This window comes from Acinonyx jubatus, chromosome D1, assembly GCF_027475565.1.
Source record: "Acinonyx jubatus isolate Ajub_Pintada_27869175 chromosome D1, VMU_Ajub_asm_v1.0, whole genome shotgun sequence".
Lineage (NCBI taxonomy): Eukaryota > Metazoa > Chordata > Mammalia > Carnivora > Felidae > Acinonyx > Acinonyx jubatus.
In genome coordinates, this window is record NC_069390.1 from 891,310 (window position 1) to 903,770 (window position 12,461).

General features: G+C 67.3%; 2 protein-coding genes across 2 annotated transcripts in view; one reads left to right on the forward strand and one right to left on the reverse strand.

Moving 5' to 3' along the window:
* LOC113597868 (collagen alpha-1(I) chain-like) overlaps nucleotides 1-12,461 on the reverse strand; it is a 45,256-nt gene that overhangs the window by 14,330 nt on the left and 18,465 nt on the right. The window contains exons 3-5 of the transcript XR_008290209.1: nucleotides 11,643-11,701; nucleotides 3,355-6,535; nucleotides 2,483-3,170 (exon numbers count right to left, since the gene is read on the reverse strand). The gene's annotated coding sequence lies outside the window, so the exon portion shown is untranslated. The remainder of the gene's footprint in view (nucleotides 1-2,482; nucleotides 3,171-3,354; nucleotides 6,536-11,642; nucleotides 11,702-12,461) is intronic.
* Nucleotides 1-12,461, forward strand: part of MUC5B (mucin 5B, oligomeric mucus/gel-forming) — a 28,879-nt gene that overhangs the window by 1,377 nt on the left and 15,041 nt on the right. Inside the window, exons 5-28 of the mRNA XM_053202723.1 lie at nucleotides 626-827; nucleotides 1,232-1,357; nucleotides 1,503-1,620; nucleotides 1,718-1,856; nucleotides 2,203-2,313; nucleotides 2,486-2,555; nucleotides 2,957-3,094; nucleotides 3,511-3,675; nucleotides 4,011-4,105; nucleotides 5,078-5,204; nucleotides 5,450-5,705; nucleotides 6,085-6,140; nucleotides 6,235-6,335; nucleotides 6,426-6,577; nucleotides 6,923-7,061; nucleotides 7,855-7,974; nucleotides 8,722-8,901; nucleotides 9,329-9,568; nucleotides 10,346-10,502; nucleotides 11,030-11,158; nucleotides 11,260-11,404; nucleotides 11,485-11,528; nucleotides 11,611-11,808; nucleotides 12,014-12,428. Coding sequence (XP_053058698.1) covers nucleotides 626-827; nucleotides 1,232-1,357; nucleotides 1,503-1,620; nucleotides 1,718-1,856; nucleotides 2,203-2,313; nucleotides 2,486-2,555; nucleotides 2,957-3,094; nucleotides 3,511-3,675; nucleotides 4,011-4,105; nucleotides 5,078-5,204; nucleotides 5,450-5,705; nucleotides 6,085-6,140; nucleotides 6,235-6,335; nucleotides 6,426-6,577; nucleotides 6,923-7,061; nucleotides 7,855-7,974; nucleotides 8,722-8,901; nucleotides 9,329-9,568; nucleotides 10,346-10,502; nucleotides 11,030-11,158; nucleotides 11,260-11,404; nucleotides 11,485-11,528; nucleotides 11,611-11,808; nucleotides 12,014-12,428 — 3,623 coding nt within the window. The remainder of the gene's footprint in view (nucleotides 1-625; nucleotides 828-1,231; nucleotides 1,358-1,502; nucleotides 1,621-1,717; nucleotides 1,857-2,202; nucleotides 2,314-2,485; nucleotides 2,556-2,956; nucleotides 3,095-3,510; nucleotides 3,676-4,010; nucleotides 4,106-5,077; nucleotides 5,205-5,449; nucleotides 5,706-6,084; nucleotides 6,141-6,234; nucleotides 6,336-6,425; nucleotides 6,578-6,922; nucleotides 7,062-7,854; nucleotides 7,975-8,721; nucleotides 8,902-9,328; nucleotides 9,569-10,345; nucleotides 10,503-11,029; nucleotides 11,159-11,259; nucleotides 11,405-11,484; nucleotides 11,529-11,610; nucleotides 11,809-12,013; nucleotides 12,429-12,461) is intronic.

The following is a 12,461-nucleotide window of genomic DNA, read 5'->3' on the forward strand; positions in this document are numbered from 1 at the left end:
GGCTTCCACCGCGGAGACACCGTCTGAGCTTCCACCTACCAAACGAATGTTCTACGTGTGCGGGCCGTGGGCTACACGTGTGCCCATCCGTGTATGCGAATACATGTCCACACATAGGCAGTCCGTGGTGGGCACTTAAGAGCCCAGCTGAAGAAGCCCCACGTAGGAGCAGGGAGGCCTCCACGGGTAGAAGCGGCCTGGAAGCTCCAGGAGGCCCAAACCAACAGAATCTCCCTCAGAGCCTCAAGTCAGGATGTGGAGCCCAGGCCCAGCCGCCTGGGGGGCAGGGGCAGGGGTGCTGGGGAAAGAAAAGGGGTTCATCAGTGGGCACACAGGTGCCCTCGTTTCCCACTTCTCTTTGCATCGCACCTTTCCTGGGTGCTCACACCATGGGCAGATGTGGCCTGGAGCCCTGAGTGGGTGGGTGGAGTCCACGGTCCCGGGTCACTCCCAGAGCCAAGCTGAGCCCTGCACCCAGCAAGTTCACTGTGGTTAAAGAGAAGGACGGGTGGGTGGACGGACAGATGGAGAGATGAAAGGGACCTCAAGGGGGGTAAGGGGCCCCCTGGCCTGGACCCCCCACAAGCACCGAGGGTGGAGGGTGCCACACCTTTGTGCTCCCCAGGAGGGCATCTGCCACCGCACCCTGTTGGGCCCGGCCTTCTCGGAGTGCAACACGCTGGTGGACCCTGCCGTGTACGTGGCCGCCTGCACCCAGGATCTGTGCCGCTGCCCGGACTGCCCGTGTGCCACCTTCGCCGAGTACTCCCGCCAGTGTGCCCATGCAGGGGGACAGCCCCAGAACTGGAGGGGCCCTGACCTCTGCCGTGAGTGCCCCCTGGCCGGGGCCAGCACCAGGCCCCACGCCCACACTGGGTCCCGGTGGGGAGGGGGCGAGGGCCAGGACATCTGGCATCTGGCTGGGGACCCAGGGCAAGTGGAGTCATTTGGGGGGTCCTACAGCGAGAGGGTGGGCAGGGGGACAGAAGGGAGTGTGGGGGGCCCAGAGGGAGGACCCGGCCTTGGTACAGCCCAGGTGGGCACAGGAGGGCTGCCTCACCCAGAAGACAGCGGGAGCTAGGAGCAGGGAGGCCCAGCCTCCCAAGACGAGGGGCTCCCCGGCTCAGCTGTGACCTTGGGGAGCCCTTGATGACACGGGAAAGGTTGGGAGCAGCCGCCTGCCCCGCGCCCGGGTGGCTTTCCGGGGCCCAAGCGCTGCCTCCCCCCACAGCCTGGACCTGCCCCCTCAACACACAGCAGCGGGAATGCGGCTCGCCCTGCACGGACACCTGCTCCAACCCAGAGCGCTCCCAGCTCTGCGAGGACCACTGTGTGGATGGCTGCTTCTGCCCCCCAGGCAGGTCCTCCTGGCCCTCAGGGACTGTCCCCCAGCCAGGCCCTCTGCCCCCAACCCCCCTCCCCCCCGCCGGCTGCCTCCAGTCACTGTGTTGCCAACACCCGACCCAGCCCGCTCACAACCCCCTGCCCCCCGCTGTCCGCAGGCACGGTGCTGGATGACGTCACCCACACGGGCTGCCTGCCCCTAGAACAGTGTCCATGCACCCACGGCGGCCACACCTACGCCCCGGGGGCCTCCTTCACCACCAGCTGCAGCTCCTGGTACGCCTCCTGGCTGCCCCTGCCCTTGGTGGGGGTGCATGGGAGGGGATCTACCTCCCCCACACCACGCTTCCTCTGTTCATGGCTCCCTTCCCAGCACCTGCTCTGGGGGGCTGTGGCAATGCCAGAACCTTCCGTGCCCTGGCACCTGCTCCGTCCAGGGCGGGTCCCACATCTCCACCTACGATGAGAGACTCTACGATGTGCATGGGGACTGCAGCTACGTCCTGTCCAAGGTATGGTCCCAGTCCCCACCTGCTGGGCCTGTCCTGGGACTCTTCAGGCCTCCCTGCCCCTGGGAAGGGTCCTGTGATGGCCATCAGAGTAGGTGAAGCCCCCCCGGGTCCCCTCCTGGGGTTCCATCCCCAAAGGGAAGCCCCTAGGCTCACATTCGCGGGGCCAAGGGGCTCTGCGATGAGCCCTGAGATGAGCTGCCTGCCTGGAGGTGGCCACAGGGGCCAGCCTCCACCCCACACGCACGGTCCTGGGAACAGGGGCACCACACACGAACACGCAGCCCCCTCCCTGCCCGCGCTCGGGAGTGGCCAACCCCCAGCGCCCTGGTGGGCCTTGCCCTGTCAGAAATGTGCAGGCAACGGCTTCACTGTGCTGGCCGAGCTGCGGAAATGTGGCCTGACGGACAACGAGAACTGCCTCAAAATGGTGACGCTCAGCGTGAACGGCGGGGACACGGTGGGTGAGGGTCCTGCTGGGAAAGGGGGTGGGGACAGGGTGGAGGTCTTGGTCTGACGTTAGGGGCCAGGGGTCCCCTCCGGGCTCTGACTCTGCTGGGCTGGCCCCTGGGGAGTGCTCCCCGGCCGGGCAGGCTCCTCCCCCAGCTGACCTGGCCGCTTCCTCTCACCAGATCATCCAGATCCAGGCCAGCGGTGGGGTATTCATGAACTCCGTGCACACGCGGCTGCCCGTGTCAGCAGGTACGCGGTCTGGGACAGCCGGCTGCACTGCAGCCAGGTGGTCTGCTCCCAAGGCTGGTTCTCTGTGGCCCGGGGCAGTTCCGGAATATCCCATGGTTGGTCTCTCATCTGCACGTGGGATGTCAATGCTCCCCCCTCGGCTACCGGGGGGACCGGGGCCGAACACACTTGGGGCGCAGCCTCTCGGGGATCACGAGTGGTCACTGCCAATACCACCTGCAGAGGAGCTCCGCCCACCCCTGGGTCCCGGAGCGGTGGCACGGGCCCACCAGATGCCTGGATCCTCCCAGGCCATCCCTAGGGGACCCTCCCTGCTTCCTGGCTGTCCCAGGAGCAAGGGGGCTCCGTCTGGCCAGGCCTGGCCCCCACGCAGACTCTGACTCGGTCCCCACCCCCGGCAGCCAACATCACCATCTTCAGGCCTACGTCCTTCTTCGTCCTGGTGCACACGGGCCTCGGGCTGCAGCTGCAGGTTCAACTGGTGCCCCTCATGCAGGTGTTCCTCAGGCTGGACCCCTCCTATCACGGACAGATGTGCGGTGAGGCTCCGCCGACGGGCCGGGAGGGGGCTGGTGCCCGGACTCAGCTCCAGGCCGCGGGCAGGACGGGAAGAGTCTGGCAGGAGGTGAAAGTTGGGAGGCGGCTGCTCCCAGGGCACAGTGGAGACTCCTGCACCGGCCGAGGGCACCCCGAATGTGATGTGTGGCCCTAGGGAGGGCACTTGGGGGGATGGAGAGCAAGCCGTGTTGCCCTTACGAGGTCAGGCTTTGCACAGCGGCTGATCCCCATCGGGGCTCACCTACGGATGGCTCTGGAACCACTCCTGGGATGGGGGTTCGGGGCTGGTCCGCCGTGTGGTGGTTTCTAGAGGAGAGCAGGAGCCAGGGAGCAAGGTCCCCCGGATGGCTAGGCTGGACGCCCTGCTAATGCCCCATCCCTGGGCCCCGGCCCCCAGGCCTGTGCGGGAACTTCAACCAGAACCAGGCCGATGACTTCCGGACCCTCAGCGGCGTGGTGGAGGGCACGGCCGCCGCCTTCGCCAATACCTGGAAGACCCAGGCCGCCTGCCCCAACGTCAAGAACAGCTTCGAGGACCCCTGCTCCCTCAGCGTGGAGAACGGTACTCCCACCCCCCGGGGGCCCTCCGTTTACGAGGGCTGGGCTGGGAGCCAAGACCTCCCATCTCACCAGGCCCTGGGTGACCCCTGGTGTCCGGGTGTGCATGGCCTGGGGTGAAATCGGGCAGGCCAGAGTGCTCAGAGCCTGTCTCGAGGAGGAGCACCTTCCTGCCCCCTCAGCATGGTGGGCAAGCCCCAAATCCCAGCTGAGCTCTCTGGGGACCGTGGGGCCCCCCAGGGCCTGTGTGCAGGAGCGCAGGCAGCCTGAGGGGGCGGGCGAGGGGGAGGAGGTGTGTGGGTGCCGGCCAGCCAGCCTCCCCCCGCACCCTTGTCCCAGAGAACTACGCCCAGCACTGGTGCTCCCTGCTGACCGACCCTGCCGGAGCCTTCTCGCCCTGTCACTCTGTCCTCAACCCTGCACCCTTCCACTCGGTGAGACCCCTGCTCCACCTGGAGCCCCCCCCTACCCCTTAGCCTCCCCTTGGTGGTCCCCTATCTCAAGGACCACTCACAGCACGGCGGGCTGGTTGGTCAGTCCTACCCGGGGCTGCCCGGGGCTTTTAGCACCATCACTGTCGGGGTGTTTGTGGCCACGGACCAGCTCACCAAAAACTAGAAATATTGATTCTGTTCCGGTCCTAGAAGCCAGAAGCCCCAAATCAAGCTGTGGGCAGGGCCATGCTCCCTCCTAAGGCTACAGAGAAGGTCCTTCCTGCCTCTCCCAGCTTCTCGGGGCTCCAGGTGTCCCTGGGCTTGTGGCCATGTCACCCCAACCTCTGCCTCCCTGGTCACACGGCCTTGGCCCCTCCCCTGTGTCTGTGTCCAAATTTCCTCTTTAAGGACACCAGTCATGCTGGATCGGGGACCATCCCCATGACCTCGTCTTAATAACATCTGCAAAGACCCTGTTTGCAATAAGCTCATTTTCTCAGGCCCCGTGGGTTAGGGTTTCCACGTATCCTTCACAACACTTGACTCATGGGCCACTTTCCCAGAAGCTCAAAGCCCTAAAATGCACCATCAGGAGCATCTCCAGGTGGAAAGCCCAGGCCCACCTCTGCCTGGGCAGATGGCACCCTCTTCACCCCACCTGTGTCCCCCACACGCAGCACAACCCGTGACGTACGTGGGATGCGGCCGACCCTGGCCCTGTCCTGTGGCGCTCCCTCCTGACCCTGACCATAGCCTGGTCTCACGCCTTCTTGCTGCCCCCTGACCGGGCCTCTGCAGTCGCTTAGCGTGCGGTGTGCCCCTCCTGGGGGCCGCTTTCCGCCCATCTGTGCCAAGGGGCCTCCTTGGGGTGGACCTCCCAGTCCAGGCAGGGGTCCCAGGAAGAATCCACGGGAAGAGGAGGGGCCTTGGTGGGCTGGGGTTCCTGACGGTCCCCAATGGCCCCATCCCCAGCACTGCATGTTCGACACATGTAACTGTCAGAAGAGCGAGGACTGTCTGTGTGCGGCCCTGTCCTCCTACGTGCACGCCTGTGCCGCCAAGGGGGTGCTGCTCAGAGGCTGGAGGGACGGCGTGTGCGGTGAGTGTCCCTGAGCCACTCTGGCTGCACCGGGTGGGGGCAGGGGGGCTGGGGATCCTGGGGGCAGCCACCCCCCACCCACATGTTCTCAGCCAGAGCTTCTGGCTTCCTCGGTCGGGCCAACCAAGGACCTTGTGGTCCCACCATCCCTGGGTGTCAGAGGGGAAACTGAGTCTTGGGCTGCTTAAACACCGGTTTGGAGGGGGCCATCCAACCACTGACTTGAGCGCTGCCCCTGCCCCCAGCCAAGTATGTGAGCAGCTGCCCCAAGTCCCAGAACTACAGCTATGTGGTGGCCAGCTGCCAGCCCACCTGCCGCGCTCTGAGCCAGGTCGACGTCACCTGCGGCGTCACCTTCGTGCCTGTGGACGGCTGCATCTGCCCCTCGGGCACCTTCCTGGATGACTCGGGTGCCTGTGTGTCCGCTGAGGCCTGTCCCTGCTACTTCCGTGGCTCTGCAGTGGCCCCGGGGGAGGTGGTGCATGACGACAGCGTGGTGTGGTAAGGGGCCAGCTGGGCCCATGCCCCCCCCCCCCCCATCACTGTGCCCCATCCCAGGAGAGCGAGGGTCTCGTCACCCTGTTTCACACGCAAAGATGTCTGGGTGTCTCCCAGAGGATTTTGAAACACAAAGGTGCTCCCTGGGGAGGGAAGTTTGCCCCTCCCCCCACATCCCTTTCTCCTGCTGTGAAGAGGTAGCCCTCCCTTGGCCTCCAGAGGGTTCTGAGGGTCCAGGGCCCAGGGAGGGCGTGTGCATTGCACAGGACGGTTTTCTCTCTGCGCCGGGGGAGGGGTGCCCCCAGCCGGGCAGAGATCTGGGTGAGGTCTGTGGGGTGGTGGGTGGGCAGGGGGTCCAGAGAGGGTCGTCTGTCTCTCACAGCTCGTGCGTGGGTGGGAAGCTGAGTTGCCTGGGAGCAGCGGAGCACAGGAGCTCAGGTACGGCCTCTGGGCAGCACCCCGAGGGAGGGGCTTCCGCGGGCCCCGGGTGGGGGGAGGGGCCCCTCCCAGCCCAGCCCCGCCTCCTCCGCAGGGTGCGCGGCCCCCATGGTGTACCTGGACTGCCGCAACGTCTCCGCCGGCGCGCCCGGGGCCGAGTGTCTCAGGAGCTGCCACACGCTGGACGTGGACTGTGTGAGTGGCCGGGAGGGCACGGCGAGGGCGCTGCCCGAGGGCGTCCCCGGGCACAGCGGGTGACCGGCACTGACTTGTGCCGGTCCACAGTTCAGCACTCACTGCGTGTCCGGCTGCGTCTGCCCCCCGGGGCTGGTGTCGGACGGGAGCGGAGGCTGCGTGGCGGAGGAGGACTGTCCTTGTCTGCACAACGAGGCCGCCTACAAGCCCGGGGAGACCATCAGGGTCGACTGTAACACCTGGTAGGTCGGGGCTACTCCGCAGGGGGCGGGGCAGGGCCGAGGCCTGACATTGCCCCCGCCCCCCCCTCCCCCCGCCCCCGGGAAAGCCCTGGGGTGTGCCCTTCGTCCTTGGAACGTGCCCCAGGGGCCAGGCCTAGCCGTGGCCGGCCGGTCAGAGCCGACGCCAGGGGCTCCGGCCCCGCCGCACTCCAGGCGCCAAGGGCTTCAGAAGCCGAGAGACAGGAGTGCCGCAGGCAGGCAGGTGGCAGGCGGCGACTTCCTGAGCTCGCCGCGTCACTTTACCCCTCCGGAGAGTGGGGCGGGGCGGCCCCCGTGACCTGGCCGTCGCCTGCCCTCGCCTCGCAGCACGTGCAGGAGCCGCAGGTGGGAATGCAGCAGCAAGGCCTGCCTGGGCACCTGCGTGGCCTACGGGGACGGCCACTTCATCACCTTCGATGGCGAGCGCTACAGCTTTGAAGGAAGTTGCGAGTACACGCTGGCGCAGGTAAGCCTGGGCCCCTCTCTGCCCCCGCCTACCCGGCCTCCTAGCCCCGCCCCTCGCCCCGGCCACGCCCCCACTCGTCCTCCTCGTCCCACCCTCCTCGCCCTCGCCCCTCTCGTCCCCGCCCCTCGCCCCCCATCCTCATCCCGGCCACGCCCCCTCTCGTCCTCGTCCCGCCCTCCTCGCCCTCGCCCCGCCCTCCTCGTCCCACCGCCCTCGCCCCGCCCTCCTCGCCCTCGCCCCGCCCTCCTCGCCCCTCACCCCGCCCTCCTCGTCCCGGCCACGCCCCCTCTCGTCCTCGCCCCGCCCTCCTCGCCCTCGCCTCGCCCTCCTCGCCCTCGCCCCGCCCTCCTCGTCCCACCCTCCTCGCCCCTCACCTGACCCTCCTCATCCTCGCCCCGCCCCCCTCGCCCCTCGCACCGCCCTCTTCGTCCCGGCCACGCCCACCGTCTTCGTCCCGCCCTCCTCATCCTCGCCCCGCCCTCCTCGTCCCGGCCACGCCCCCTCTCGTCCTCTTCGTGCCCGCCCCCAGCCCCGACCTCCTCATCCCCGCCCCACCCCTGCTCCCGCCCTCCTACGCCCCCCACACCCTCCTCGTCCCCGTCCCCGCCTCTCGCCCCGTCAACCTCGCCCCGTCAACCTCGCCCCACCCCCGCCTCCTCATCCCGGCCCATCGCCTCGTCCTCCTCCCCCCGCCCTCCCCTCCCCTCCCGTCCTCTTCGTCCCAGTCCCCCGCCCTCTTCGCCCCGCCCCCTCGCCCGGCCTGCTCCCGCAGCCTGACCCCTCCCTGTCCCAGGACTACTGTGGGGGCAATGGCACCGGCACCACAAATGGGACTTTCCGCGTCGTCACCGAAAACGTCCCCTGTGGGACCACGGGTGTCACCTGCTCTAAGGCCATCAAGCTCTTCCTGGAGGTGAGAGCCCCCAGGAAACTTCTCCCTCCCTCTGCCCTCCAGCTGACGGTCCTGGGGCAACCTGAACAAATGACCACAGCCTGGACCCGAAACCAGAGAAATTCATTCTCTTGGTTGTGACGCCAGGACTCCGCCATGCAGGTGTCCCAGGGCCGAGACCACCCCCCCCCCACCCCCAGCTCCTGGGCTCCACCGCCCCTCCCCCACCCGTCTGCCCCTCTCTTCTCCCACACGGACACCTGTGGTTGGACTGAGGCTCGCCCTAAGTCCCAGATGAGCTCATCCGTCGCTGACACCTGCAAAGACCCTCCTTCCAAATAAGGTCACATTCACGGGTTTCAGGGGTCAGGATGTGGACACACCTTTTTGGGGGCCTGTGTTCAGCCCACCACATCAGGGTGCCCAGTTCCAGCAGAGGGAGGTCAGAGTTCATCGGGCAGAGAGGCGCACTGCTGGCGGGGGACGTCTCCCCCACAGGGTGGTAAGAGCATGAGCAGGGTCGCCTCACTCAGAGGCCAGCGAGTTGGGGTGGCCAGTCCTGCAGACTCCCTCTGGGACCCGTGCACCCCTGCTTACCGTACCCTGGCTTTCTATGCGGCCTCCCAGTCCAGTCGGCTTGGCCTCTCGCCTGGTGTTTGCTGACAGTCAGGAGCCCACCAGCCCTGTGCCAAGGGCCCCTGAGTACCTGTGGCCCCCGGGCTGGCCCCTTCGTCCCGGCTGCCACCACCTCCGTGTGCCCCTCTGTAGAACTATGAGCTGATCCTGCGTGAGGGCACCCACAAGGTGGTGCAGAGGGGGCCGGGCAGAGACCTGCCGTACAAGGTCCGGTACACGGGCGTCTACCTGACTGTCGAGACCCGCAGCGGCATGGTGGTGTCCTGGGACCGAAAGACCAGCGTGTTCATCCGACTACAGCAGGGCTACAAGGTGAGAGTGGGCGGGCTGGGGACCCCCTCTGGCAGGGACAGATCTGGCCCAGAAGGGACCGTCTGGCTGCTGACAATCCACGGAGGGCTGGGGCCAGTCCACTCACAATGCCAACTTCTGAAAAGGCAGGTGTTGAGACCCAAGGGACCGACTGACAGAGTCCTGGTTAGAAAGCCATTCTCTGCTCTCTGGTCCCCCCACGCCCACCGGCCTGCTTGCCCACCTGCCCACCTGTTCATCTCGCTGCCCACCTGCCCACTTGCCATAGGACCCACTGTGCACCCCATCCGCCTGCAGGTTCCCCGGGCACTCCCTGGGGACACCAGGCGTCAGGCAGTCACCCCTGGGCTATGCGCCGCTCCCTCGGGCTGCCCCCTGCAGCCCCAACACCCATGCTGCCTGCCCCCCCACCCCCCTCCGTGTGCAGGGCCGGGTCTGCGGGCTGTGCGGGAACTTTGACGACAATGCCGTCAATGACTTCACCACGAGGAGCCAGTCCGTGGTGGGCAACGCCCTGGAGTTTGGCAACAGCTGGAAATTCTCCCCGTCCTGCGCCGACGCCCCGGCCCCCAGGGACGCCTGCGCCGCCAACCCGCACCGCAAGTCCTGGGCCCAGAAGCAGTGCAGTGTCCTCAACAGCGCCACCTTCGCCGCCTGCCATTCTCAGGTGGGCTGTGCAAAGTGGGCGCTCTGGCCTCGGGGGCTGGAGGGTCAGGCTGCCTCCTTCCCTCCTGGTCAGGGCTGGGTCTGGCCTGGGCCTCTGAGCTCGGTCTTGATGTGGGTGCACACCAGGTGGGAGGTCCAAACGGTGTGCCCCAAGCCCTGCCCAGGGGTCCCGACCCAGAGCATCCCACAGCTTTCCTTGACCCCTCAGGCCCATTCCCCTAGAAGCGAGGTTGTGAGCCATACAGACCCCCGGTGTCACCTCCCTGTCCTACCCACATTCCCTGGCCTGCCGGGCTTCACCAGTACTGAGGACTGGAGTCGGCCTTGGAGACTCTTCCCCAAAGTCCTTCCTGTGACTTTAATGAGAACTCGAGTTCTCGTCACTCACGAGCACGGTCTCATGATCCAGGACGTGACGCGCAGGCCGCTTAGGAGGAAACGGTCTGGTGGCAAACGTGTCTTGGGTTCACTCTGGGCTCTGCTGCTCAAGGGAGGAGTGTGGTTGGGGGCCCGCCCCCTCACCCCGAGGAGACAGGCAGGGTCACGACACAGCTATGGGGAGGGCTGTCTGTGGTTGAGTGTGATGTGAGCAGAGGTGAGGGGTGAGGGGCACAGAGGGGCAGGCTGGCTGGGGCGCGGGTGGAGGTGCCCAGGTGGGTGGGAGTCACGGATCTCAGACCGCAGATGTGGGAAGCCAGGATCAGATGGTCCCTCTGCTGGGGTAGGGCTGGCGGTCCCCTGACTGGCTGTTGAGCAGACCAACCACCCTCTGCCCCAGGTCGACTCCACCAAGTATTACGAGGCCTGCGTGGGCGACACCTGTGCCTGTGACTCCGGGGGCGACTGTGAGTGTCTCTGCACGGCCGTGGCCGCCTACGCCCAGGCCTGCCGCGACGTGGGCGTGTGCGTGTCCTGGCGGACCCCGGACATCTGCCGTGAGTTCACGGGATGTGTCGTCGGGGCAGGGCGGGCCCCCACCCCAGGGAGCGACACACTGCGCGGTTAAGGCTGGTCGCCCGCAGAGGGGGGCGGCGGGTGTCAGAAAGGAACGTGAAATGGGGAGGGGTGCCACCGATGGACAGACGGGAGAATGTTCCGGAACCCAGAGGGGTCAGTAGAGCCCTGCTCCCCCACCCCGCCCGCTTAGAACCTGGCCGGAGGGGAGCGTAGTGGGCAGCCGCTCCAGCCGGAGTCCCCCACCCTGGCAGGCGGCACCCCCGAGGAGCCAGGGGACCCGCGGCTGCGTCCGGTCACGGGCATTTGGGGCCCACACCCCCCGAGGCCCCATGCGGGAGGCACAGGGGAGGGACGGGGCTTGGTCGAAGGTCGGGGTGCAGGGGGAGCCCGGCCGGCCGCCGGGTGGCCCTGGAGGCCGTCGTTGCCAGGGCGGCGCCCCGCCTGGGGCCGCTGGTGGCTCGCTCTGGCCGGAGCCGGCCCGCTGAGTCGGCCCCCTCACCCGCAGCCTTGTTCTGCGACTACTACAACCGCGAGGGCCAGTGCGAGTGGCACTACCAGCCGTGCGGCCCGCCCTGCATGAGGACCTGCCGGAACCCGAGCGGCCGCTGCCTGACCGAACTGCCGGGCCTGGAAGGTGAGGGCAGGGTCGTGCGTGGGTGGCGGGCTGGCCGCCCAGGGCAGCAGCCACCACCTGGCCACGAGGGTGAGTCTCCTGCCCGCCCCGCCCCTGCGCAGGCTGCTACCCAAAGTGCCCGCCCAGCGAGCCGTTCTTCAACGAGGACCAGATGAAGTGCGTGGCCCAGTGCGGCTGCTACGATGAGGACGGGAACTACCACGACGTGGGCGCGAGGGTCCCCACGGCAGGGAACTGCCAGAGCTGGTGAGTGGGCGGGGAAGCCGGGGCAGGGGGCTGCCGGCCCGGTGGGGCTGGCCCTCAGCTCTCTCCTCTCCCCTCCCTAGTGAATGCACGGCCGGCGGCCTCCGGTGCGCGCACAGCCTCGAAGGTAAGGGTGAGGGGTGCCACGCGGGGCTAGGGACTGGGGGCTGGGGTCTCCAAGTCAGCCCTGCGCCTACCCTGTCTGCCAGCGTGCACCTGCACCTACGAGGGCAGGACCTACCATTTCGAGGACGTCATCTACAACACGACTGACGGGCTCGGTGCCTGTTTGATCGCCATCTGTGGAAACAATGGGACCATCATTCGGAGGGCTGTGGAATGTCCCGGAACCCCGTCCACGACACCCTTCACCTTCACCACCACCGTGACACCCCTCTCCACAACAGGTAAGCCTGGAGGACACCCTGCTGGTCCTGCCTCCCTCTCCCAAACCCCAGAGTCTGGGCAACAGTCTGGGTGGTGAGGGAACACCAAGTGGCAGGTCAGTGCAGGCGTCCTGGGCGTGAGGGACGGCCTGGGTCACCTCTCCTCCTGGGCACGGCTGGCGGGCGTGCAGAGGAGGCTGACGACGTTCCTGCCTCCCACCCACAGGCTCGGTCCCCACCTCCTCCACCGTGTGTGTGCGAGAAGTGTGCTATTGGTCCGGCTGGCATGACAGCAGCCATCCAGAGCCTGGCCTGCCAGGTGGAGACTTTGAGACGTTTGTGAACCTGAGGCAGAGGGGCCATGAGGTCTGCCCAGCCCCAGTGGCCATTGAGTGCCGGGCACAGAAATTCCCCCACGTCCCGCTGCAGCTCCTGGGCCAGAAAGTGGAGTGTGACGTGGCCCGGGGGCTGACTTGCCTCAACGGTGAGCAGAGCCACCAGCTATGCTATAACTATGAGCTGCAAGTCCTCTGCTGTGACCACGTGCCCTGTGGCACCTCCCCTGCTGCCACCACCCAGCAGCCACCGGTCAGCTCCCTGTCTGGCCCCACCTTCCAGTCCACGGGGGCCCCCACCCTCCAGTCCACGGTGGCCCCCACCGTCCAGTCCACGGG